The following is a 27,672-nucleotide window of genomic DNA, read 5'->3' as shown; positions in this document are numbered from 1 at the left end:
ATGAATATGATTATTTTATGCAACCACTGAAATGCTTCTGCATTTAGCACCCCTTTATATATATATATATATTAATGGCATTGTGACTGGTGTTTATTTCATGTTTTTCTGTGTTTCTGGGTCAATAGCAAAGCACAAAATGTATATATGTATGTATGTATTTATTTATTTATTCAGAATATATCACTAACATACTTATTATTAGTTTGGTTTAGTTCCTGGGAATTAAAGATCAATTACAGAAACCCAGTGTCATCAAACTACTGTTTATTAGCTTACACAGACGCATGGGTTTCAGCAATGACCACAACATTTGACTATGGTCGGACTTTCCTGGAATATATGCAGATTTCTTCCAACCAGCACTGGCTAAAGAGAAGAGCCTTTGTATGTTTGTTTTCAGTGAAAATGTTGGTTATAGGACATTGTCGTGGAAACACAAAAATTTTGGCGGTACACGACTCACTGGAACCCAAACCCAGTCCAGACTCTGTCGTTCTCATTAGCTCACATTGTAAAAGAGTGAAGTAAAATTTTACCACAGTTTATATTCACTAAAGCTTTATATTGATGACTTTTCACTTTAAGGTATCTCTCTAAAGCCAAGCCTGAGTCACAAAAAGGGAAAGAGGCCACACCCAAGCTACTGCTGTTCTCTTAGTGGTCCTTGTGCTGATGATGTCATCACCACTGTTCAGTCGGACAACCTGAGCTTGTCCACACCACATCTGACCATACATCAGCACAGAGCAGAAGGGAGAACGATGAGCTCTTTTACACCATGTGAGTGTTTGCTCCTTATTATTCATTGTTCCAATCTAAATCTCTACATAGAAAAGGTTTTATTATTCAGGATGAAACTGAATTGAGTAATATATCTGGATTTTGTTTGTACTACTTTAACAGGTCTTGCCATGATCCTACTGACTGTACTTACAAACATCAGCACTGCACAAAACGGTAAGCTTATATCTAATATTTTAAAGAAAAGTATCCTTAAATAAAAACTCTAATTTGACTAAACTAAATATTATATATCATCAATTAACTTTATTTGAATTTATTTGAATTTGAATTTAGATTTGTAGAGTTTTTGTCACTGGGTTAGATGGGTTATAAAATATTATAGTAATGAATAAGTAAAACAGTATCAGTGGTTTCATGCATGTTTTTATGTGGAGCTTTGATAACATATAAACACTAAACTTCTGATCTGCACAATACAGAATTTATCATCACTCTGATGTAATTTTGCTGTCTTGTTTATTGTGTACAATAATGCAGTAATATAACCTATGTTTATCTCTCATCCTCAGCTTCTTGTCCACTGTATATAAACATTTCTGAGCCCTGGCGCAATGTTGGCTTTTGTTCCACCACTTGTAATAAGAGTGACAGTAAGCTGACGGAGGGATGGTACCGCTTCATTGGTATAAGTGGAGACCAGGTAGTCACTTCCTGCGCAAATACCCTAAATAACACAGATGGAACTGTCACAAACTTACTCGTATGTAATGCAAGCACCACAGATTTTTATACCTGCAGCAAAGGATTCACTGTCTTCTACCTCCGACCTTCCAAAGGAATTTATGCCACACGTGAGAAAAACTTACATTTTTCTAAAGAAACATGCCTCCATGTTTTTGATATTTGTTGTATATTGTCATCAGTTCATTCTGTGCATTTCTGCTCATTTTATGGTAGCACTTGTTTTATTACTAAAATAGCAGTGTATATTTAAATGAAACAACCAACACATTTTTATCAAGTTGGCATGCTACCTTTTTGCTCCTTATACTTATTGCCATTCTAAAATCCTTAAATCACTGAAAATCCCAACTTATCTGTAACAAAACAAAAAGAAAAAAAAATATTTAAGAGTTAGAAAAAATTCATCTTGAATGGCTGTTTTTTGGTTATGATTTTATGGTTTCTATTGTTATTTAGAAAAAAAACAATATCAACGAAAACATTAAAGATTTGGGGCTTTTAAAGGGGTTTTTTTTCTTCTTCTTCTTCTTTTATATTGAAGTTATGAAATTCCTGAAATTCCTATTTTACATTGTCAAACAAGCAAACAAAAATCCCACAAATAAATAAAAAAATAAATAAATAAATAAAAATAAATAAATTAATAAATAAACTTGATTTTTTAAAAGCTTTAATATATTGTAGCCTGAGTCTGAAATAATAAGAGTCACTGAAAAGGGTCGGTTTGGTTATTTGCTTGAGTTAACAGTCACCCTGCCATCAACAGGTCATTCATACTGTAGTAATTCTTCCTGTGGACCGAATGCTTTTTGTGGTACTGTTTATGGCAGCTGTGTGTGTAAACCTGGCTTCACAATGTCAACAGATGACAACACATATGGATGCTCAGGTAAAAAAAAAATAATTAATTAATAAAAAAGGATATTTTAATGTATGACTGAAATTAGGATGGGGTACATGAAGAAGAGATAACCATTTTCAAACAGTGAATTCAAAAGCCTTTTTTAGATGAATGTTACCTCACTATTTTTCAGTTCTCACAATGCCTAAAGATTGCCAGGAGGTAAGATTGCTTTAAAGGCTATGACACCTCACACGGTGATTAATTCATCGCTTGGCAAAATATTTTGGCATTTACAATTCACATGATCTCCAAATTCACACGATAATTAATTAAAACTTAAATGTGTGTATGCACTTGGACACTTCACTCAAGATTTGTGTTGCTAACTGATAGTATTATCTTATAATCATATTATATCCATTTTCTCATAAAGCAATTCTAATGGCAAACATTTCCCCAGTTAATTTTAAAACATTTATAACATTAAGGAATAGACAGAAATCACATGGCACTTTAAGTTCACTATAAAATGTAATTTTGTTGTTGTTCTAGACAGCAGCATGTGCAGAGAATTTTCTGAACAATCTTGACCAACTCCTAAACAATTCAGGCCCACTAGAACAGAAGGTAAGACAAGTTTGTGATGTAATCATCTGTTTCCTGAATTTGTGTGGATTGAAGTGTGTGGATATGTAATGACTGAATGTTTCTCTTGTTGTTGACAGACTGTGGAACTTTATTTGGTCTCAGTAATGAACGTTACATCTGTCATTGAAAATTTTAATGACAGTTTGCTAATCTCCCTCGGAAATAAAGTACTGGCTGTCACTGAGAGACTGGTGTCTTCACTAGTGACACCAACAGAGACCCAGAACACAACAAGCATAAATCTCAGCGATTTGGGTATGGAATAGTATATGCTTTATAAAAAATAAGCTCATATTAAAGTTATTCTACAAGATCTATTAATAACATTTCTGGATATTTTCAGAGGCTCGTGTATTTTCAGTTGGAAAAATGACTTCTTTGACTGAAATTCCCCCTCTCGTCACGAGCAATTCTTCTTTGAGTATTGATCTCATTGGGATTTCCAAGAAAAACAATGGTACAGTAGTAATCTTTTAAAATTTAATCTTGCATCTGATATATTTTTTATATATTTTAGCCAGTGGGCAAAATGTCTGTTACTTTATTATAATATTATAATATTATCCTGTTTTCATCCTGCCAAATTTGAAATATTTTCTGTAAATAAAAATTTTCTATCATACTCATGTGTATGTTTGTCACAAGTTGAGAAAGATACAGATGCAGTAAAATGTTTCAGGCCGACAAATCCAAAATGTAATTTGAAATCAGAACAAGAAACAGAAAGAGTTAGAAGAAAGAGAGGCTGGGTGATCCAGCAAACAACAGTGTCAGGGATAGTCCACATCACAGAGAATCGGAAACCAGAACATGCTCAAAACCAGGAAGTGACAACAAGCAAAAAACAGCTTGGCAATGTCAGACAGCAAATTGTTGAACACAGGGAACTTTACCTCAGTCCAAACACAGAAGCTCAAGAGATTAAATACATAAAATAATTAAATATGAAAACGGTGGAGACTAATTGGGAAACACAAGGTAGACAACCAGTGACAGGACATGAGTGGAGACAAAATATGTTTCACCCTTTTTGTGTCTTTTTAAAAAAGATGTGGAGTACTATATATAATATTATCTGCCTTATACTGCAAGGACTCTATGTTACAGAATGTTGCATTTATTTATTTAAAGTTGCATTGCATTATCTATCTATATTTTAATTATTTCTTTACTAAAAATCTATATTGTAATTCCTAATTGCTTCATATCCTCATTTATTCCATCCATATACCTCCTCTTTAGCCTTCCTCTTTTCCTCCTGCCTGGCAGCTCCATGTCCAACATTCTCCTACCAATATACTCACTCTCCCTCCTCTGGACATGTCCAAACCATCTTAATCTGTCCTCCCTAACTTCATCCCCCAAACATCCAACATGAGCTTTCCCACTGATGTACTCGTTCCTAATCCTGTCCAACCGTGTCCCTCCCAAAGAGAACCTCAACATCTTCAGCTCTGCTACCTCCAGCTCTGACTCCTGTCTCTGTCTCAGTGATACTGTCTCTAAACCATACAGCATGGCCGGTCTCACCCCTGTCTTGTATCACCTTCCCCTTGATTCTCGCTGAAATTTTTCTATCACACAGAACTCCCGACAGCTTTCTCCACCCATTCCAACCTGCCTGAACTCGCTTCTTTACCTCTTTCCCACACTCCCCATTACTCTGGACTGTTGACCCAAGTACTTAAACTCCTGTACCTTCTTCACCTCTTCACCCTGTAATCTTACTGTTCCACTTCCCTCCCTGTCATTCACACACATGTACTCAGTCTTACTACCACTGACTTTCATTCCTCTTCTCTCCAGCACAAACCTCCACCTCTCCAGGTTTTCCTCCACCTGCTCCCTGCTCTCACTACAGATCACAATGTCATCTGCAAACATTATTGTCCAAGGAGACTCCTGTCTGACCTCCTCTGACAACTGGTCCATCACCATAGCAAACAGGAAGGGGCTCAGAGCCGATCCCTGATGCAGTCCCACCTCCACTCTGAACTCCTCTGTCTGACCTACAGCACACCTCACCACTGTCCTGCTCCTCTCATACATGTCCTGCACCACTCTGACATACTTCTCTGCTACTCCTGACTTCCTCATACATTACCACAGCTCTTCTCTTGGCACCCTGTCATACGCTTTCTCTATTTGTGTATATATTTGTAATTAATTATCTGTTATATTCAAGAATTTCTGTAACATGAAATTTAACATATTTGATTCACAGCATGCAACTTGACAGTTTTAATTATTATTATTATTGTTGTTATTTTTATTCCCAGGATCAGCTGCTGTGGTATTTGTGAGCTACAGCAACATGGCCAACATCCTGAAACCTAGCTTCTTCAGCCTAATGTCAAACACAAATAAAACAATGATGTCCACTGTAGTGTCAGCAACACTTCCTATGACCTCCAGCAAGAGCCTCACCAAACCAGTTCAGTTTGCCTTCAAATATACTGAAGTATGTTATTTTAACTTTCTCAATTCAGATGAGTTTAATTAGTGAGGGATTTTTAAGATAAACCACTGTAGACACTCTTCAAACCACTGATAAACCAATAACTCACCAGTCACTACCATTAAACATATCAACCATTTATTGTTGTTGATGTTTAATAGGTAGACTACGAACACTGTTAATACTAACTGAATACTACAGTTAATTGTTGAATAGAATAGAATAGAATAGAATAGAATAGAATAGAATAGAATAGAATAGAATTCTTTATTTATTAATCCCTGAAGGGAAATTGTCACGGCAGCTCTGTGAACTAAATAAAAGAGAGTAGGGATACAAAATGAAAAAAACAAAATGGATAATGAGATTGGGTACAAAGGAATAAATTAAAAAAAAGTGCAGAGTGCAGTTGGGATGCAATACATTCTGTGAGATTTATACAGTAAACTACTACAAAATACTGAGGCAGTCATATGTGCAAGAATAGACTGATATACTAGATGGACTGATGTGCACTGATGAGACAATGTGCAAAACAAGCAAATGTGCAAGAAAAGCAGTTAAAATATGCAAACTACTGACATAATAAAAAAGACTTATTAAAGGACAAGAGAGTTCTTAGGGTGTGTCCAATAAACGTATCTCAGACCATTTTGGCTATATATCTGAGGCATGCTGTTGCACACAGTGAAAGACCTGGGCCTTCTCAAGACATAAAGCTGGCCCAGGCACTTCTTGTAAATGGCCTCTGTATTTGTGGATCACTCCAGCTTATTGTACAGTTAGATGCCCAGGTAATTATATGATTCTACAATTTCCATGGTGGGCCCACCTATGCAGACTAGAGAAAGTGGGGACTTATTCCGGCTGAAATATATCACCAGCTCTTTTGTCTTTGCCACATTCAGCTGCAGGTAGTTCTCCCTACACCACTTCACAAAGAGGTCAACCAGGTCCCTGTACTCGTCCCCATGTCCACTTTCCACACAGCTAACTGTGGCTGTGTCATCCGAGAATTTCTGCCGATGACATGACTCAGTACTTAAAGTTTGAGGTGTTTGTGGTGAAAAGGAAGGGAGATTTTCTGGGGGGCCCAGATGTTACTTATCAGACATTCAGCTCTGTAATCTCACAAAACATGGCCTACCCATCAGATTTTTATGTATCCATATGATTAGGGGAGGATCCACCTACATGTTTTCCAGTTTTGCCCTCAGCAGTCTGGTCTGGATGGTATTGAATGCACTGAAGGAGTCAAAGAACATGACACTGTCCAGATAGGAGTATGCCTTCTGCAGAAGATATATTATTCTCTTTCACACCCACCATGAGCTGGTATGAAAACTGCAGGGAGTATTGTGATGGGCACACTAGTGGTCTAAGCTGAGCCAGAAACAGTATTTTCAAGACCTTCTTTATGTGGGTAGTTAGTGCTATGGGTCTGGTGTCCCCTCTTAGTCACTGGAACACAGCAGGATGTTTTCCATAACACTGGAACTCTTTGAGGGTGCAGGCTCAGGGTGAAGAGGTGCTGGAGTACTCCACACAACTGGTTTGCACAAGTCTTCAGCACGCATTGGTTGATGCTGTCTGGTCTCGCAGCCTTTGTCTGGTTGAGCCTCTCTAGCTCTCTTCTTATCTCATTGGCAATGGTAGCCCAGTCTGGCACGGGGGTGACAGGGGTGGGACAAAGGGGCTGCAGGAAACTGGTGAAATTTGCTTCTTGTGCATTTCCCTCCTCTGCACCTCTACCTTTTCTCTGTTAAACAGTGATCTCAGAACACATCCCTAGTGTTGTTCTCCATGCTTTCTTTCACTTTCTTTCTGTAGGCATCCTTGGTCTCCTTGTTTCTGTGTTTTAACTCTCTTTGTACTTGCTTGAGTTCTGCTTGGTCCCCTGACCTAAAAGCCCTCTTTTTACAGTAGGGCTTTCAGGTCATGGTTTACACAAGGTTTGTTGTTTGGGTAGCACAGTGGCCTCATGAGGCCATTTCTCACTTTAGCTGGTTGTCGCTGTACAGCAAGCTTAAGTGGTGGTAAGAGCTGTACTTTGTTGTGATCTGACCTACCTAGAGGGCAGAGGTCAGTGGAACTGTTAGAATATTTGATGGTTGCATACAACAAATATAGGGTCTTCTCTTGTTTTGTAGTTAACAAACTGGTACAAGATGGGAAGTGTGGAGGAGAGAGAGACATGGTTGAAATCACCCGTGATGTAGATGAAGGCACTGGGGTGTTTTGTTTGTATATTCAGTTACAGAATGGATAACGTCACCTGCCACTTCCGAGTTCCCAAATGGAGAAATGTAAACAATAACGATGACTATGTTGTGAATTCTCTCAGCACTTGATATGGGCAGATTCCGATAGCAATAAGCTTAATATTCATTTTGTAAATGTGCTCTTTGATGGAACTATGCCCAGGGTTAAACGATCTCAAGTTTACAAGCATGCCAAGCCCCCCTCCTTTCTTCCTCTTTCTTCATCTGCTCGAACTATGTGGAAGTCAGGGATAGTCAAATTAGAGTCCAGTATCTGTTTGTGAAGCTATGTTTCTGTGAAACACATGATACTGCACTTTCTGTACCTTCTCTGAGTCTTGGCAAGCACTTCTAGTTTGTTCATTTTATTAGCCGAGGATGTAGCATTTCACATAATGACTGCAGGGATTAAATCTCCTCTTTTTCATCCTCCATTTAACACTCACTCTGTAGCCATGTCATCTCCTCCTTCTCCTCTAGTATGCTTTTCTCCAACAACAAGAGCTGGTCACCTCAGGGCAATCAGTTGGTCAGGTTTATAAGCAGTGCCAGCAGTGCTACAGGCAAGGCTCCCATTCATTAGCAATGACCCAAATACAATATCGAGCAGTAAAAAAATATCTAAGTGTCATGTCTGTGACCCCCACCCTGTGCAGGGCTCAAACCCAGACCGCCGTGGTGTTGCGTGCACTTGCCTGCATGCTGTGAAAGGAGACCCATACGCAGGATTCAGTGAAGCGCTGCTTTTATTACATAAAGATGAGACAGAGGGCAACTAACTTCACACTAGACATTGCATGGTGTACAACAAAACAAGAAACTAATCTGAAACAAAACCTGAACATGGCAAAACAAAACCTAACACAAAACCTGACAGAAATCCACGGCACAGTTAACAATCACTGACAAAGACATGAACACAAGGATCCCTATTTATAGGGATAAACATTTGGGCTAATGGGATACAGGTGACACACCAGGAAAGAGAACAATGGGAAGGGCGTAACACAAAAGACACACAAAGAAGCAGGCTTCCAAGGTTCACCTGCCAGCGCCCTCTCTGGGCCTTGCAGGGAACTGTCCAGCTGTTCCTGACACTGAGTCACTGAATCTTGGCATAAGTGTAATGACCAGGTGCACAGGACAAGAACGGTGCATGTCAGACAGCAAAAATAAAAACAAATTAAAATACAAAAATATACAACTCATTTCCAGAGCTGCTCCGACAGGCTGCCTCTAGCATGGTGCCATCTTGGAAGTCTGAACTAATAGATCATCAGCTGACTAATAAGGTGTGTAACTTTTTGTTGTCCAGACATTAGGTCAGTCTGCAAACCTCTTTTGTGTGTACTGGAAGGAGACTGAATGGGTTAAAGATGGTTGTACGGTCAAAGACAAAAATAGCACTCACACAGTGTGCTCCTGCACTCACCTGTCCACCTTCGCCCTCATTATGCAGACTGACCCGGACAAGGTAAGTGTTCACAAAGAAATGACTGGTTTCAACTTCTATTCTTTTTATTTAAATAAATATTTTTGTCAATATTTACATCAGAAGAATTGATGGAATGCAAAATGGTTTGGATAAAAATTGTCCTGGATCAGAGTCAAGAGATGAAACAAAATTCCAGGAGAATAAATAAGAAAAAGAATAACACAGAGTTGCACATAAGGAAATAAAGGCAAAAAAGATGTTTGAACTCAGTATAACATCCAGGAAGGATTTAAGTTTAGTGAGTTTCTCAAAACAGAAATCAATTTTTAAAAAAGAAGAAGGAATTGAGGTGAAATTGAGGATTATTAGATTTCTGAGAATATGAACTTTCCAAATGTAAAATTTGATCATGTATTGAAAAATGCTGATTATTTGATTTGCAGGGTGATGATGATGAGATCATAGAGCTCATTAACACAGTGGGTGTGTCCGTGGGGTTGTTGTTCCTCTTCTTGACTATATTGACTCTTGCTGTCTGCCAGCGAGGCCCCAAAGTGACCAACGTGGCTTTGCTCAACCTGTCTATAAGCTTATTTTTTGCTCACCTGGTTTTCCTGCTCACACAACAGTACCAGGAGAATGTAAAACAGTCTCAGGTAAGTTCAATTCCTGATAAACAGTTACCTGATGGTAGGTCACATTTTCATGTCATTATACTATTTAACTAGTTCCACCATGGTTACATCATGACATTGAATGGAATTTGTCTGTGTCTCTGGGCTGTCTCCTTCATTGCTTAATAACCATCTCTTCTGAAATAAATATACTCCATCTAACTAACACACTGAAGCATAAGACTTTATTCAGGCATAGCATATGTTAGTGGTTAATGTTTGAGGGATGATACACAGCAGGATATACAGTTCGTATGCACCATTGGTCCGATAGAGATAGAGAGCTGTGTGCAACTAATATCAGTTTCCTAGTGTTAGAACCAGGAGGTCAAACTGTGTATTCTTTATGAACATACACAAAATAAAAAATAATACCTTGTTCACCTTGTTCATATGACCAGGTACTGTGTGTAATTAAAGTTCTATGTGATTTCATTATAAAAACACCAAGAATCCAGTGTTATGTGGCCATCACCGTGCTTCACTCTGAGGATTAGTTGCCTTTGATTTGTTGGTTGTTTTTCCAACTAAACCACTTTTTACCTGCTTACTTAATTTTGGTTGATGGATTCTCCAAGTAGAGCACAGAGGTGTCATTTTCTTTAGATTTTTTAAAATAATTATTTAAAATAACATAGCTCTGTGCAATGTTTTGAATTTATTTATTTATTTATTTATAAACATAAGCCTAACTGATTTTTTACTTTTTGATTCCTCTGTCTCCATGATGCTGTTTGTTTAAGTATTACAACAAACTCTGGGTTCTTCCTTGAACGTGTGCAGTTACATTGAGATCACTTTCATTACACAGGTCTCACCTGTTTCATTACACACCCTATAATACCTCTTTTTCTGTTTGATATTCTATACTTGTACATTGGTGGCACCTACAGACATGTTGTATGTGCAGTAAGTAATTTGACTCTGTGTGATGTCAGTATACAGGATATCTACGCTACAATTTCTTTTTTATATTTACAGGTGAGATACTGTATATGTGAAACCTCTCTCTCTCTCTCTCTCTCTCTCTCAGTTCTCTCAGTTGTGTGAAGTGTTGGCTGGTGTCACACACTTCTTATTTTTATCAGCGTTTGTGTGGATGTTCACTGAGGCGGTTTTGCTGTACATCTGTGTGAAGAACCTTTCACGGATCAGCTCGAAGCAGGTGGACGTGCTTAACTGGAAATGCATGATTGTGATTGGATACATCATCCCCCTGGTATTGGTAGGCGTGACTTCTGGACTGTATCCTGATGCCTACAGTATAGATCAGTAAGAGTCTGGTTTATTTTTTTATCTATTGTACTTCAATATGGTTACAAACTGTTGGTCAGAGACACAATTAACTTCATTTAAAAAAAAACACTGGTTGATCTTCATGCAGTTGCTGGCTTAAGGGTGGTGTCATCTGGGCATTTCTGGGTCCTGTGTGTGGCATTATTGCTGTAAGTCCTAAATAAGACAAATATATATATATATATATATAGTTTATTTATGTTTATAGTTATATAGTTTATTTTTTTATCGCTATCCATCTTCTAAACAATAGACTATATATATAGACTTAGAGATACATGTAGAGTCTATTGTTTAGAAGATGGATAGTGATAAAAATAAAAGAAAACAAAAGCATTGGAATATAGGCAATGTGCACTGATAACCAGAATCCACACTGAAATGGAATCACATGACACTAATCAACAATGTAAATGCTATATTTTTGTGGATCATGTTGCAAATATATAATTTTAAATTAAAATGTTCATCCTTGCTTAGTCACAGTGCGATACACTGTCCAGACAAATTTATCCTCTTCACTCACAGATCAACTTTCTCCTTTCTTGTGTGATCATCGCAATTCTCCACTGCTCTTTGTCTAGCCTGGATAAATCCGTTTCCCACCTAAAACACACCCGGTAACACACATCACACTCCTTGAATTATTCACCTTCCATTATATATACAGACATTCATAAATACACTTAAAAATTCTCTCTCTCTGTGTAGGACTCTTGTGTTAAAAACCCTGCTCCAGTTTGTCATTCTTGGCTGCCCCTGGGCTTTAGGCTTCTTCACTGAGCAAAACAACATGATAAAGATCATCTTCCTCTTCTTAAATTCGCAGCAGGGAACCTTCATCTTCATCGTTCATTGTGTCCTCAACCAAGAGGTGAGATGTTCTTTCATGTGATATAACAATTGTAGTTCCGTACCTTGTAACTCTTACATTACACATAATTTTTAAGTTTTTTAGCATAGAATTACAAATACTCAAACTGAGTTAAACCACAGTGCTGTTGTCTGTGTTAGTCAGCATCAGCAGATTACAAGAAACATGTGTAAGCTTTGATAGGTTGAAGTTTTCTCTTAGGAGATGTTTATGGAGCATTTCTGGAAGGAGTCTCCAGTGTCAGCGCTTCGTAACTGTCAGAGGTTAAGACATATCCAGGACAGAGGACAGAGTTTGTGCTTTGTGGTTTCTCTGTAACATGACGAACTTGTGTCTCAGGAGAGAGAGAGAAAAAAAGAGGGTGGACTGTTTATACCGTTTATAGCTGAGTGATAACAGGAACTAACATTGTTTCCTGGACATTTCATTCCATTAAAAGGGTGGAAACTCTTCTTTAATAAATGAGAAGTAAAAAGAGATTGCTGAGGTATAAATAAGAACTATCAGTACCTCCAATGTCACATCACACCATCTGTGTTATAATACTGACTTAATAACATTACTATACATGTGAAAACATTTCAGACAGAGTTCACTGAATCACAACGTTAACAGTTTGTACTGTTTTACTTGATTTTAGATCAGACACCAGTACAGGAAGTGGTGGGATGACCTTTACCACTGCTCCAAGTACAAGGCCATGTCAGAAGACCACAACAGAGCTTCACATTCACACGCAAATTAACATGAAACAATGTTAATGTCTTGTTTAAAGGACAAAGACAAGGCCTCTCACCTGTCAGAGTGACAACAGCTAGAGTTGAACACTCATTAGTGTGGTTAACACCCCATTTCTTTTCAATACACATGTTTTTTTTGTTTTGTTTTTTTATCAATGATTTCCTCTTTGCGTGTTTTACAAGGATATTTAAACTTACATTCATATCCATGATAATCTGAATTATATAATAACAGAATATCATATCATCACTTATTACTGTAATTAATAAAAGCAGAAGAATTGAACCAGGTGGGAAATTTGTTTTTAAAGTGATGACATCTTTTTTTTTCTTTTTTCATGAGAGTATAGTTTTATTCTAACTACACAATATGCACACATTATTTTACTAACTGGTATTTGGAGATATTTTAATAAGAATAACTATTACTTCTGTGTTGTTTTTTGTACACTGAAAAAAAACGATTTGTTGGCTCAACAACCCTTACGTATAAAGATAAATAGATTAAACTAAAAAAACGTACAGTTCATAACATTCTTTGCTCTATTTAACATACATTAGTGCATTAGTACATTAGTTTCATGTGTAACATGAAAATATAAATTACAAGGTGAACTTAAATGTATGCATAAAGTGAATGAGAAAATGTAAGTCACGTCAACTACCATTACAATTTTGTTAAAATTAAGTAAACCTAACATAAAATTTGCCTATGAGCGACATGATATGCAAATATTCTTCCGCTAAGGAACAGGAGCCATTTTCTGAAGCGCAACGTGAAGACGGTGAAAACTCTGTCAGGTAAGCTGTCTTTTACAATAATAAACAAAGTAAAATATTGAAATATGACTTTTTAACATTCATTAAACATTCTATTGCATTACTGGGGTGTATTCCTAAACTAGAGCAATTTTCTCCTGCGCAATGTGGTGAAGACTGAAGAGATACAAGCTTAGCTTTATATAAACGAAGCAAAAAGTAGAGTTTGACTTTTTACCATTCAAACTGGAGCTATTTTCTGAAGTACTGTACGACGTAAAGGCAGTGAAAACTTTGTCAGGTAAGCTGTCTCTATATAAACAAAGTAAAATATGAAAGTATGGCTTTTTAATATTTGGTTAAAAATTCTGTTGCGTTAGTGGGGTGTATTCCTAAACTAGAGCCATTTTCTGCTGCGCAATCTGGTGAAGATGTGAAAAAGTGTAAGCTTAACTTCTTTATATATATATATATATAAACGAAGCAAAAAGTAGATTTTTGAAATTTTAACATTCAAACTGGAGCCACTTTCTGAAATGCAACGTTGTGAAGATGGTGAAAAGAGGTCAGCATAGCTTTATATAAACGAAGCAAAATATTAAAGTTGGTGGTCAAGGGGGCATTTTTGAATTGCTACGAATGATGCTTAAACAACTAAAAACATGTTATTTATGAATAATTTGTAAATATACATCGAGTTTATACGTGTAAGTGTGTGCACATGAATCGATAAACAAGTTTGCACGCAAGTGGTCAGAGTATTTATGTACTGTATATGTTCATGCATCGCTTTTGCACGTATGCATGGAGATTGCCTAAGCTAAATTTATCGAGTTTGCACTAATGCATTTGCAGCATTGCTCAGATCCAAAAATAATAGACTGTATAATAAAAATTTAAAAGCTAGCCTAATAAGCTATTTTATGTTGTTTAATACTGTTGTTTTTCTCTCCATCCATAGTTCTATGCAGTATTGCAAACAATTATAGTGCAAATTATAGTGGAACAAAATTATTGGAGGTAATTTTTTTTTTTATTTCACACTGTTAATTGTTTTTGGCAAATTGGCTTTTTGTGCATTTAGGGTGATTTATCGGCTTTAAAGACCATATTGTCAGTTTAGTATAAAAGCTTTCACTGAAAGGTCTGTGCTAAATGAGACAATTCATACAAAATTCATACAAAATATAAAGCTATGAATTAATCTTTTCTTCTCCTTCTAGTGCACAATGATATGGACATGCAAATTTTGTAGCACAGTCGTTTCTAAAAAAGCAGACTTACTTAAACATTATAGATTACAACATGACTGTCTTGGACGACACTGATCACTTCCATGTATTTTTCCGGATTGTCCCTGTTCATTTAAAACATTGAACTCATTTCGTTCTCACTTGAAAAGGCACCATGTCCCCTCTGATGTACAGACACCAGGGGAGAAGCTTTCCTTCTCATGTCAACATAGTGCCTCTATTACATTTTCAACAGAGGCAGAATTTTTCACACATCTTAGACAGAAACAAGAAACTGTTGATTGTGTTTTTCACCAGTGTGATTTCAGGACAAATGTTTATGGCACATTTGCTGCTCACAAAAGCAGAAAGCATATGCCTCATTCTGTCACTGATTTTAAACCGGTAGTGCTGCATAGAAGTTTAGATTCTGACTGTGGCCATTCCAGCAGCATAACTCATGAAGAAGAAAGCAAAGAAGAAGAAACCAGTTTGCCACTGAATGCAGAAAATGAACCTTTACCAGATTCTTCTGGAAAAAAAAAATTGGTTCTGTGCTGCTAAAGTTGGAAAGCCTATTTCATGTATCAGGCAAGTGCATTGACCAGTTGGTGGAAGACTTACAGTTTATTTCAACAGAAGGGTCAGCTGGAGCATTTAGATGTATTATTGAACAAACACTAAAGAAACATGAATGTATTCTTGACACTTCAGTAATCACAGATTTGGTAAGGGAACTTTGTAAGTCAAGCCAATTAAGCAGGTCATTTGGATTAGATGGTATATTTAGTTCCTCATATAAGAGGAAAGAATATTATAAAGAAAACTTCAACATTCTGGAACCTGTTGAGTATATTATTGATGCCAAGGAAAGACAGAGTTTTCAGTATGTGCCTATTCTCAAGTTGTTGTCTCGTTTAATGAATGACAGATATTTCTCAGAAGGTACTTGAAAGCCTTCAGATCTCTGAACAGGATGTCCCAACATACAAATCTTTTTATGATGGGCTATATTTTCAGCAAAACCCTTTTCTGTCTAAAGGTGAATTCAGGATTTCCCTGCATAAAATTACTGCAGTTTATTGGGTGCTGGGAAATATACCATCACTACTCCGATCTGAGTTGTCATCTATTTATTTGGCAGTGCTGTGCAAAGCAGAAGATGTGAAACGGCATGGATATTCAGTTGTGCTAGAACCCCTTTTGAACGATCTTGGAGTATTGGAGAGAGAAGGAGTTTTTGTTTCTAGTCTTGGTGAAAATGTCAGAGGTACAGTGATGTGCATTGTTGCAGACAATTTAGCAGCCCATTCACTTGGTGGGTTTGTTGAAAATTTTTTCTGGACTATATCCCTGCAGGTTTTGCCTTGGCCAGTGTTCAGATTTTCAGCTGAAAGAAGTACATTCAGGGGCATTTCAGAGAAGGACGATCGAGCAACACTCTCATCATATTAAATTAACATTAGAGGATCCAAGTGTTGTCCATTCATTTGGTGTCAAAAGACAATGCATCTTGACTGACAAACTGGAATATTTCCATGTTTTATCAGGATTTCCACCAGATCTCCTGCATGATGTTTTTGAAGGGATCATTCCTGTAGAACTGGCTTTATGCTTAGATGTTTTCATCAAAAAGAAATACTTGACAGTGAGTGAGATAAATGTTGCAATCCAACATTTCCCATTTAAATGGACAGACAAAACCAACTGTCCAAAGTCATTGCCTCTGTCTTTTGGAAATCGAAAGAGTATTGGAGGAAATACCCATGAAAACTGGGCCCTGCTCAGATTTCTTCCATTTCTTATAGGCCCAAAAATTCCAGTTGATGAACCTGTATGGTTAATTCTTATGGATCTTAAAGAAATTGTGGAACTGATAGTTTCACCAGTCCATACCCAGGAGTCTATTGGTTACCTTGACACCAAAATATCTGAGCACAGACACAGATTTTTGGGTGTATTTCCACAGCAGAAACTGCTCCCTAAGCATCATTTCCCGGAGCACTATCCTGAATTGATACAGGCATGTGGTCCTCTGGTGGCTATGTGGACCATGAGTTTTGGACCCATTCTTTTAGGAACATCTTGCTATCTCTTGCCATGAAACACCAGTTGTTGATGGCTTTTCATTCTCATAATTTGGGGAATTTTAAACCAGCTCTTTCTGTTTCACATGTGTCCAGTGTCCATTTGGATTTGCTTTGTAATGATGTACAGGAGGCAATTCGCAAAAAATTCCCAGGCAAAACATCAGTAGTGTTGGCAAACTCTGTATCTCTGTATCCTGTATCTTGAACAAAATACTGTATAGGCATGGTTGTGGCTCATGGTTCCACTGCAGGACTCCCTGACTTTGTGCAGATACACCAGATGATGGTTGTAAAAAACGCTGTTGGGTTTATTGTGAAAACACGTAGAGCCTGGTACAATGAACACTTGAGGTCTTTTGAACTGGATGCACCTGGGCATGTTGAAGTACTTCTCCAGAAAGACTTGAGTGATGTTGTGCCTTTAGGTGCATACACTGTTGAGGGAAAGTGTATGGTGACTTTGAAGCGCTTCATTTCTGTACAGTTCTAGGTAATCGGAAATCGAAATGGTTTAATTCAATGTCATGTCTGAATGTTTTACAGTAAAGGACAGTTGACCCAAAAATGAAAATTGTGTAATTTACTCATGTGAACAACAAATTAACTTGGTGCCTGTACAATCATACAAAGTTGTCATCACTTCAGAAGTCTTGGATTAAACCACTGGAGTTTAATCACTATGTCCTATTTGGAGCTTGAAACTTTTGAACCCCATTGACTTTGACTGAATGGACAAAAAACACTGGAACTTTCTTCAGAATATCTTCTTTTGTGTTCTAAAGGAGAATGAAAATAATTTGAAGAGTTTGGAACGGCATTAGTAAACAATGACAGTTTTCTTTTTTGGGTGAACTATCCCTTTAATTGATTCTGTATTTTCAAACAGGACATGTGCGAACCAGCACTATTACGGGTGATTCCTGATCAACACTCCATTCACAAACTTCACCTGCCCTCTGGAATTTCAGATACCTGTGTGAAGTTGGAGTCAGTAGTTAGAGAGACATTTCAGATACAAGGGAACTTTACTCTTCATTACAAAGATGCTGATTTTGGAGAGTTCTTTTCTCTGACTTCAACATCTGAACTTAAAGATAAAGACACTATCAAGGTAGTGCAAGTTTTTATAAATTTAGCAACAGTCAACAGTTTGGAGAGTGCTGCCCCATCTACTTCTGATGACTCTTCAGTTGCCTCTTCAGCTCCCTTATCATTTGGCTCATCAGATGACACACTATTGCTCTCCTCTCCAGAGAGTTATGGCCAAAGATCACAGCCATGGCCAACACAGTTTGAAATTCCAGAGTTTGCCTATGACACTGAGCTGGTTCTGAAGTCTGCTAATGATGAATTCAAAAACAGTGGCACTCTTCTGAACAATCCATGTGTGAAGTCCGATATTCTGGAAAAATTGGCAGAATTTTCCAGTATTGTGCATATCCAACCAGCCAGCAAATTTGCACAGTTGCAGAGGCATTAATCCAAAAGCATCCTTGCTTGAAGGAGCCTGGGTCATTCTCTGGATTCTATGGATGGCAAACAAGATTGAAGTACAAGATGAGAAACTATCGGTCATAACTGAGAAGTCTAGGTTGTCCAGAATTTGCTGTGAACTCAGGCAAAAATAAAAGACCTGCTGCTGTAAAAAAAAAAAACTCAGAAAGCCGAATTGAACTACCCCCCACCACATCCATCAGGAGTAACTGTACAAAATCTAGAACAAGAACGGGTGGAGCTCCTTGAAGAGGTCAAGATAAGGGATAACTGGAAAAATATTAATCAGAAAATGGGCATAACATTCTCCTACCATCGCCAGGAGATAGTGGAGAACAGTCCTTCTATAGCAAGCATTCAGCAAAGATGGCCTGCCTTGTTCGACATCTCTCAGGTATCTATATTGAGGTTCCCTTGTTTTAATTTTGCTCTAAATTTGTCTAATTTTTGAGTACTGTGTTATTGTCTTTTAAGGTCAAAGAAGAATTCAGAAGCTTAACAGCTGTTGAGCTAGAAACATCATTCATGGCAAACCTGGACAAATACACAGATGCACTCCTGTCTTTGTTTCGCACCAAGGGAGGAAATGCTGGACAGCAAATTTGTGAAATTTTGAATGTGCTGAATCAGGTATGTGACTAGTTTGTTGGAACATGTATGTTAGTGCCCTCCAAAATGTTTGGGACAAAGCCATTTCTTTCTTAATTTTCCTCTGTACTCCACAGTTTTAGATTTGTAATCAAACAATTCACAGTTCAAGTGGTTAAATTCTTAGGTTTTATTAAAGGGTATTTTCATAAATTTCAGTTTTAACATGTAGAAATTATAACAGTTGTTATACATACTTACATCCATTCGAGGGCATCATAATGTTCAGGACACAGCAACAGTATGTAAATTAGTCATGTTTAGTACTTTGTTGCATATCCTTTGCATGTAATAACTGCTCAAAGTCTGCAACTCATAGATATCACCAGGTATCATCTCTGGTGATGCTCTGCCAGGCCTGTGCTGCAGCTAACTTCAGTCAACTGCTTATTTTGGGGGTCAAGTCCCCTTAAAGTGATACTCCAACCTAAAAATAAAAATTCTCTCATTGTTTACTCACTCACATGCTGTCCCAGATGTATGACTTACTTTCTTCAGATGAACACAGAACAGATTTTTAGATTTTTAGAAGAAAGTCATATGCATTGTCATATGCATATGCATGCTTTAAGCTTTCTACAGTATATAAAAGGCATGCTCAATCAGGTTCAGATGAGGTGACTTGGCCATTCAAGAATTCTCCAATTAGTTGTAAAAACATTTGCTTCTGAATTAATTTGCCATCAGCAGTTACACCATCAATGAAGATGAGCGAGTTAAAAAAAGCCTTTGTCCTGTAACATGGAGGTCTCTATATATGCGTGATTTTATGTATATCCACCCTGAAAAGCAGCTTTTTGTTTCATGTACTTTGAAGACCAGTGCTGTGGAAAAACGTAGAGATGTTGTGATTCGGTGTTTAATTGTGTACCTCTCTGAAAACACCGATAATCTCATCAGGCATTACCAAGTAAGTATCTAGAATACATGGAATGCTCTATGCTGTTTGTTTGATTTAGTGAGATCCACCTAGTTGAGATCCAGACCTAAATAATCAACTTAACATTGGCAATCTACCAATTTCACCCAATTAGAAAGTATTGAAACAATAGACTGTAACATTTATTTTATTTATTATTAAGTTATGTTGGTTGGGTTACCTCAAAACATTCTGTGTCATTTTGTGTTATTTATTTAATTTAATGCATTATTTTTTGCATTTATTTAATGTATATTTTCCCCACTATAAAACAGTCTGAAATATGCCAAGTAATGTTGCAATTAAATACACATTTGCTATGCTTTACTTTAAGGATACTCATGTGGACTTGGATGAACTTGAACAGCACACACTGAGGATTATCACGAAAGGTGGCTCAATGGATGATCCTTTAGAGACTGGGGTAGTGCTGGAAGGCATAGAAGTGCTGACAGGGTTGGCAGGTGTTGCAAAGGCTTGTGCTTTGCCACTTGGCCTAATATACGCAATTAATCTGAGTTACCCCAAAGAACTAAGATACACATTTGAATTCTTTCAAAAGATTCTACTGGAGCTAGACAGTGGTAAGCTTTCTCCAAAGATGCATTCTCTGAACAAGCTTCTTTGTTGAAATAAAAGATTTCACTGTTGTTGTTTTGACTATTACAACTACTACAACTCAAAATATGTTGTCAAAAGACATGGTTCTATGTTGTTAGTCTGCACTCAATTTTGTGAAAATTGTGTTTGTTGCATGTTCCAGTAGTAAATGTTAGAGAAATATTAATCTTTCATGCAAAGGTTGAAAAAAATCAAGGAAATGACTTGTGAACTTCCTTTTGTCAACTTTGTCACTTTCAGCAGTATTATATTATAATTAATTTTTGGTTTTCAGGCTGTTTAATTTTCCAGAGTATTGCAAACTCTGTCAAGAAAAAAATTGCTTCAGTTTTGTAATCTTCTGAAAAAACTTTAGTGAATGATGTTATATTTTCTTATTAAGCTGTGCTCAATTCATTTGTATACAAAAGTATTGCAAGCTCTATTTAAAAATAAAGTAAAATGTTTTATTTTGTGCTAATTTTATGTTTTGTGTTTATTTTAAGACACTGAATGTTCTGGAGCAGGGCAGACCAGTAGGCAGACCAGTTTCATTCAGTAGCTCTAAATCCAAAATAAATAAAATTTTTATGTTGATTCAGCTCAATTAATTATCTTTTTTAAAATGTAAAACAGCTTAAATGTTGACACAACTTGAATTTACTCGGTAAATTCTATTGATGTTAGATATTTTTTTAAGTAAAGAATGTTGAGTGAACTCATATTTATGTACACAACAAAGGTTTTCTTGTTAAATTTACATAAAATTGCTTCAAGTTGGATTTACTTAAAAAGTGGGATGCAAAAATGGTGCATGTGTATTTTAAGTAAATCCAACACATCATTTTTTCCAGTGTAGCTCTGTGGTTTAATAATAATAATTGTAATGATAATACCCTTCAAGGTACAAACTTTTGCATTTTCATAAATTTCCATTACATGTGTTTCTTTTTAATATAAATTTGCATTTGTTAAAATGTACTGTTAAATATTTAAAATGCTTTATGCCATAAATAGGTAAAAAGAATGAACAGTGAATTTTTCCACTTCTGTTTTTCTTTGTTATTGGTGTTATGGTGGTGGCGGTGAATTAGAGAAGTGAAAACATTCAGTGAATTAAAACCAACCTAAATGTTATGTCCATCCACCAAGGTCAAAGATAACAAGAAAACTTGAAACTAGTCTACTTTGAAATGTTTGCCTAGGAGAGACAAAGACGCAGTAGAACTACCTTGTGTCTTCTTGTTGTGCTCAGTCTTGTCATGGTGTATGGCCTGTGACATTAAACTGTCATTCACAACATCACCTTAATAGCAGAATTTGTTCCTCACCCAGGTTTAAGCTCCTATACAGCTGTTTCTGTTTCAGTTAATGACTGGGTTCCAACCTACATGAAATTGATGATCATTAGCACCTACTTGGTATAACTGGTTAATCACATACCTGACTCTGAACCTTGTGCAAGATCCTGGTTTGAAGCAGTCACACCAAATATTGATTTGATTTAGATATATCTTCTGTTTGCTCACTTTGCATTTTGTAAATAAATAAAAAATAAAAATATTAAAATATGTTTTTGAAAGCATTCTTACTTTACCAAATTTCTTCACACCTACCTAAAACTTTGACACAGTACATGTATATGTGAGTTTTCTATTTCTGTTGGTCACATGACTGGTGTCGGAAATCATTCTGTTTATCCATTAACTTTTTTTGTTTTTAATAAATCAGACTTTATGATTCATTTGTATCCACATATATGGATAAATTATAAAACTATACCTTACTGTACTGTATTTGAAAGATCAGTACATAGACATTTCAGACATAGGAGTAAGGAAGAAATGCCATGTGTTCTGAATTTCAGGAGGTCTGTTCTTGAAAAATATAAAACAAATAAAAAAAAATCACTCTAGATCACCACAGTCAGGGGCGTAACTTCCACTGGGGACGGGGGAACGTTGCATGCACACTGAAAATAGCTCACTGAAAGGTGTAATGAACAGGTGTCATAGTCAGCGATGAAACGGCAGAAGCCGTTTTTTTTTATGTTTATGAGATTGTGTGAGAATCTTGCAATCTGTGTACCAAATAAGTAGTGTATCTATTGTGTTCAATTTCTATCTATAGTGTATCAATTTTCCATCCTTTGGGATTACAGAAGTAAGGATTACAGATCATTTCTTCCTACCCTGGTGTAATACAGTGTTGGATGCATAAAAATCTACTTTAGGTTTTGTGCTGCACAGAAAATCACCAGGAATGTAAATATTTTAATTTGTCTGCAGTGGTCAGTATCTATCAAAAATGGTCCAAGGAAAGGAACAGTGGTGAACCGGAGACAGGGTCATGGGCAATGTTCTGCTGGGAAACCTTGAGTCCTGCCATCCATGTGGATGTTAGTTTTACATGAACACCTACCTAACTGTTGTTGCTGACCAGGTACACCCTTTCATGGAAACAGTATTCCCTAATGGCTGTGGCCTCTTTCAGCAGGATAATGCGCCATGCCGCAAAACAGAAATGGTTCAGCAATGGTTTGATGACCACAACAAAGAGTTTGAGATGTTGATTTGGCCTCCAAATACCCCAGATCTCAATCCAGTCAAGCATCTGTGGGATGTGCTGGACAAACAAGTCCAATCCATGGAGGCTCCACCTTGCAACTGACAGGACTTAAAAGATCTGCTGCTAACATCTTGGTGCCAGATCCCACAGCACACCTTCAGGGATCTAGTGGAGTTGCTGTTTTGTCAGCAAAAGGAGGACCAACACAATATTAGACAGGTGGTCATAAAGTTATGGCTGATAAATATATCTGAATCTGATCAAATATATCAGTGATCTGAATCACTGACTTGCATTTTAATATATTTAATATATTTTGCCATGAATGTGTATTAAATTATTCCCAATAGTCTATTCTCTACATTCCATAGCTTTTTTCTCGGCTGCGCTGCTTCCAGTAGTGTATATTTATGATAAGAGTATTTATCCAATCATATTTCAGCCAGTGGCTGACATCATGTGAAAGAAATCTGCCTTAAGGCCTTCAGAATCAACAGTTCAGGTGCCCGGAGCTTAAAATAAGTGGCAATGAAATTGTTAGATTAACCAATCAGATTTCGAGTTGGCGTCACTGGGGCCATCCAGCAGGCATACGATTACAATTCAGCAATTTCCCGTCCTTTGATTGGATAGTTGGAGTAGTCAGAGGCAGTGACCCGCCCATATACCCTGTTATATATTCACTGTGTCTCATTTCGGATGCTGCGTCCTCCAGAGATTGCAATTTGCTGCATACGGCATCAAGAATGTCTTTTTTGAGAAAAGTAACCGTAATAAAATTTACTATTCCTTGTGAGGTGTGAAATACTGTAGACTAATTTCTTTTTTACTTCGTTATTTAACGGGTGATTAGTATCTATTGCCGTGGCATCCATGGGTGAGTCTAGAATTTTCCTCCCAATGAGGGTATAATAGTAAAATAAATAAATAAATAAATAAAATAAAGGTTTGACTAACAGGGTAGGATGGTAAATTTATTGCAGCATTCCACTGTATTGCATAGATGTGTATAACATTTGAGTATGGAACAAGTCAAATATGAGCCTTCCTGATCTCACACACACACACACACACACACACACACACTTGCTCTGCGATGCCGCGGTCTGTGGAGTGAAGAACGTGCTGAAAGATGCGGAGGAGCCGAAGTCTGCCGCCGTTTTCATATGAAATTTAAAGGAGACTGAGGAGATCATGAATTTGTGTATAGTTTATCGAAGAATTTTAGGAGGGCTGAGTAGAAATGTAGATAAAGAAATGTAGAAATGGCCTCTCGACGCCCATGGTGGCGTCATAATGATGGTATAGAGGTGGATTAATTCAGGAAGGACACCAGTGAAGGCCTAGGTGTGAAATGCATGGCCCACCACTGAGATATATATATATATATATATATATATATATATATATATATATATATATATATATATCAAAAGTTTGGACACCCTTTTTAATTCAATATTTTTTGTTTAGGGATTTATTTTCTACATTCTAGAACAATATTGGAGATTTCAAAACTATGAAATAACACACATGGACTTAAGTAATCCATATGTAATGACAACAAAAAACAGTCAGTTGTTATTTTAAGACACGAAGGTCAGGTGTTCTGGAATAGTTCTTGCAAGAACAGTATTGTCAAGTGCATTTGCAAAACCCATCAAGCACCATGATGAAACTGGCTCACATGAAGACCATCCCAGTAAAGCAAGACCAAAACTGACCTCTGCTGCAGAGGAGAAGTTCATTTAGAGTCACCAGCCTCAGAAATCACCAATTAACAGCACCTCAGATTAGAGGCGTTATGAAGGCTTTACAGAGCATCAGTAGCAGACATATCTCAATATCAACTGTTCAAACGACATTGTTGTGGATTTCGGCCGCCTTCAGCATTGGTTTACAATGTAGAAAGAAATAAACATCAGGAAAGACCATGGATTAGAAGGTGTGTCCAAACTTTTGACTGGTAGTGTATATACACCAATGAGCCATAACATTGTAAACTTTTCCTTTGTAGAGTTTTATGCTTTGTTGTTGCATGTTAATAATATTTTATGGCTGCTATATAAGTTTATTGACATTCATGCAAATATTGGTTTGACTTCTGAATGCAAACAAAATGCACATACATTGTCTACATAATAAGAATGAGGGTAAAAAGCATCATTATTTAGACAGAAGTGAAAACGATATGATCACAAACAATTATTTATATGCAGTCACTGAAATGCCTCTGCTTTTGGCAACCCTTTACTATTATTTTTTATTACATCGAGTCTGATGTGTACTTTGTTTTCTTCATTGCTGTCCATAGAACAAAATGTATGTATGTATTTATTTAGCATATTGCCCTTATATACTTATTAGTGGTGCTTTATATGCTTATTGATTTCCACACTTCCACATCGTTACTATGAAACACGCGCACACACACACACACACGCACGCACGCACACACACACACACACACACACACACACAGAATTATGCTGAAAGTAGTAAAGAAAAAAGTATAAAACTTATATTTAAAGCACATTTGATTGTTTGATCTTTAATGAGAGATTTATTAGGTAGACAACTGGGCTGATTTCCTGAGTTATGCTAATGTTACTCCTGATTTTTAAAAATCCATATCTATAATATATATATATATATACACTATTCAGTAAGGTGTGCGTCCTTTTCATGTTCTATCCATTGAGTTCGAACTGCTACACACTCAAATAGCATGAGGATGTGTTTTTGATAGACTAAGAACATCATAACAAGCAAGATAAGTGAGATAGGTGCTTCAAATTCAAATATACATTTAAATAGGTTTTATAATCTTTTCTGTTCTAGGGACATGTAGTTTTTATTACAAGGTTGAGTTTCCTGATATATGAGATTACATATGGTCAAAATGAGGAACAACTAGCAGGAGTGTGTATGACAACAGGCATGTGTGAATTGGGGTGGTATTTAAAATCCTTTTGCTAATTTGACTATCAAACTATACTTTTGTCACGTTCGAACCCGACTGCCATGGTGTTGCGTGCACATGCCTGCACGCTGTGGAAATAGAGACCCATACGCAAGATTCAGCGAAGCACTGCTTTTATTACATAAAGACAAGACAGAGGGCAACTAACTTAACACTAGACATTGCATGGTGTAAAACTAAACAAAAGACACACCTAAACATGGCAAAACAAAACCTAAACATAACTAACCTAAACATAACTAACCTAAACATAACTAACCTAAACATAACTAGCCTAAACATAACTAACCTAAACATAACTAACCTAAACATAACTAGCCTAAACATAACTAACCTAAACATAACTAGCCTAAACATAACTAACCTAAACATAACTAGCCTAAACATAACTAACCTAAACATAACTAACCTAAACATAACTAACCTAAACATAACTAGCCTAAACATAACTAACCTAAACATAACTAACCTAAACATAACTAACCTAAACATAACTAGCCTAAACATAACTAACCTAAACATAACTAACCTAAACATAACTAGCCTAAACATAACTAACCTAAACATAACTAACCTAAACATAACTAACCTAAACATAACTAGCCTAAACATAACTAACCTAAACATAACTAGCCTAAACATAACTAGCCTAAACATAACTAGCCTAAACATAACTAGCCTAAACATAACTAGCCTAAACATAACTAGCCTAAACCTGACATCACAGCACAGTTAACAATCACAGACAAAGACATGAACGCAAGGATCCCTATTTATAGGGAGAGACATTAGGGCTAATGAGATACAGGTGGAGAACAATGGGAAGGTCGTAACACAAAAGACTCACAAAGAAGCAGGCTTCCCAGGTTCACCTGCCAGCGCCCTCTCTGGGCCTGGCAGGGAACTGTCCAGCTGTTCCTGCCAGCTTTCTGAGGTTGCCTTGCTTTCAAAATTTGCCAAAGAGAGAAAAAAAGATCTTAAAAAAGATCTCAATTTGGTGAAAGATACTACGTATGTACTTTTACTAGACAACAAGTGGAGAAAAGTAATTTTAAATGTTTCATTTGGGTTAAAATGTATAGTATCAACTAGCCTTCAAAACAAATTAAATTTGATAATTAAAATAGTTGGCATTTAGCTTCTTTGATGGTTGGTCTATGATTTTCTATTTGAATCATGTAGTTTTTAAGTAGTTAAAAATGGCATTAATAAAAATAAAGCAAAGTTTATTTACTTATTTATTTAAGAAAAAAGCACTATCCACATCACATTACTCCCTGTCTCAAATAGATTTGAACCTGTTATCTCCAGATCATGCTTTTGTGTTGCACCACAGGATAACTGGAATGAGTAGTTTAAGAATCTTAAATTGATTGAAAATCATTTCCATAAATATTGCGTACTTGTTACTGAGGCTAGGAATCAAAGTTCAGTTAGAGAAAACCCAGTGTCGTCAAACTAATGTTTATTAGTTGACACAAATGCATGAGTTTCAGTCATGCTATAAATACCTCGGATTAGATACGAAGCAAGCTTATGTTCACCTGAGGTGTTAATTACCAGACACCCAAAAGAGACACCCAAAAGAGAAAGAGGATCAGTTTCATGACCACAACATTTGACTATGGTCGGACTTTCCTGGAATATATGCAGATTTC

At 36.7% G+C, this 27,672-nt stretch overlaps 1 protein-coding gene across 7 annotated transcripts; it reads left to right on the top strand.

Moving 5' to 3' along the window:
- The first annotated feature begins 340 nt into the window (after nt 1-340).
- LOC131346891 (adhesion G protein-coupled receptor E3-like) lies at nt 341-21,879 on the top strand. 7 transcript variants are annotated; one of them, XM_058380638.1, is made up of 22 exons: nt 341-783; nt 907-960; nt 1,317-1,598; nt 2,258-2,380; nt 2,526-2,554; nt 2,888-2,962; nt 3,061-3,238; nt 3,327-3,440; nt 5,263-5,444; nt 9,018-9,176; nt 9,581-9,793; nt 10,845-11,083; nt 11,196-11,256; nt 11,636-11,727; nt 11,819-11,981; nt 12,622-13,522; nt 13,627-13,781; nt 14,442-14,500; nt 17,689-18,690; nt 18,771-18,926; nt 19,762-19,854; nt 20,198-21,879. In XM_058380638.1, the coding sequence occupies exons 1-16, from the start codon at nt 765-767 to the stop codon at nt 12,724-12,726; spliced, it is 2,088 nt and encodes a 695-aa protein (XP_058236621.1). In that variant the 5' UTR covers nt 341-764; the 3' UTR covers nt 12,727-13,522; nt 13,627-13,781; nt 14,442-14,500; nt 17,689-18,690; nt 18,771-18,926; nt 19,762-19,854; nt 20,198-21,879. The 7 variants fall into 7 exon arrangements, with proteins under 7 accessions (XP_058236621.1, XP_058236623.1, XP_058236620.1 ...); XM_058380640.1 differs by having other exon boundaries at nt 9,060-9,176; nt 12,622-13,781; XM_058380637.1 differs by having other exon boundaries at nt 12,622-13,781.
- Nucleotides 21,880-27,672: the final 5,793 nt, after the last annotated feature.

The sequence above is a fragment of the Hemibagrus wyckioides genome, linkage group LG26 (assembly GCF_019097595.1).
Source record: "Hemibagrus wyckioides isolate EC202008001 linkage group LG26, SWU_Hwy_1.0, whole genome shotgun sequence".
Taxonomy (NCBI): domain Eukaryota; kingdom Metazoa; phylum Chordata; class Actinopteri; order Siluriformes; family Bagridae; genus Hemibagrus; species Hemibagrus wyckioides.
The sequence above is the reverse complement of the archived record's forward strand: the minus strand, read 5'-3'. Positions and strand labels throughout refer to the sequence as shown.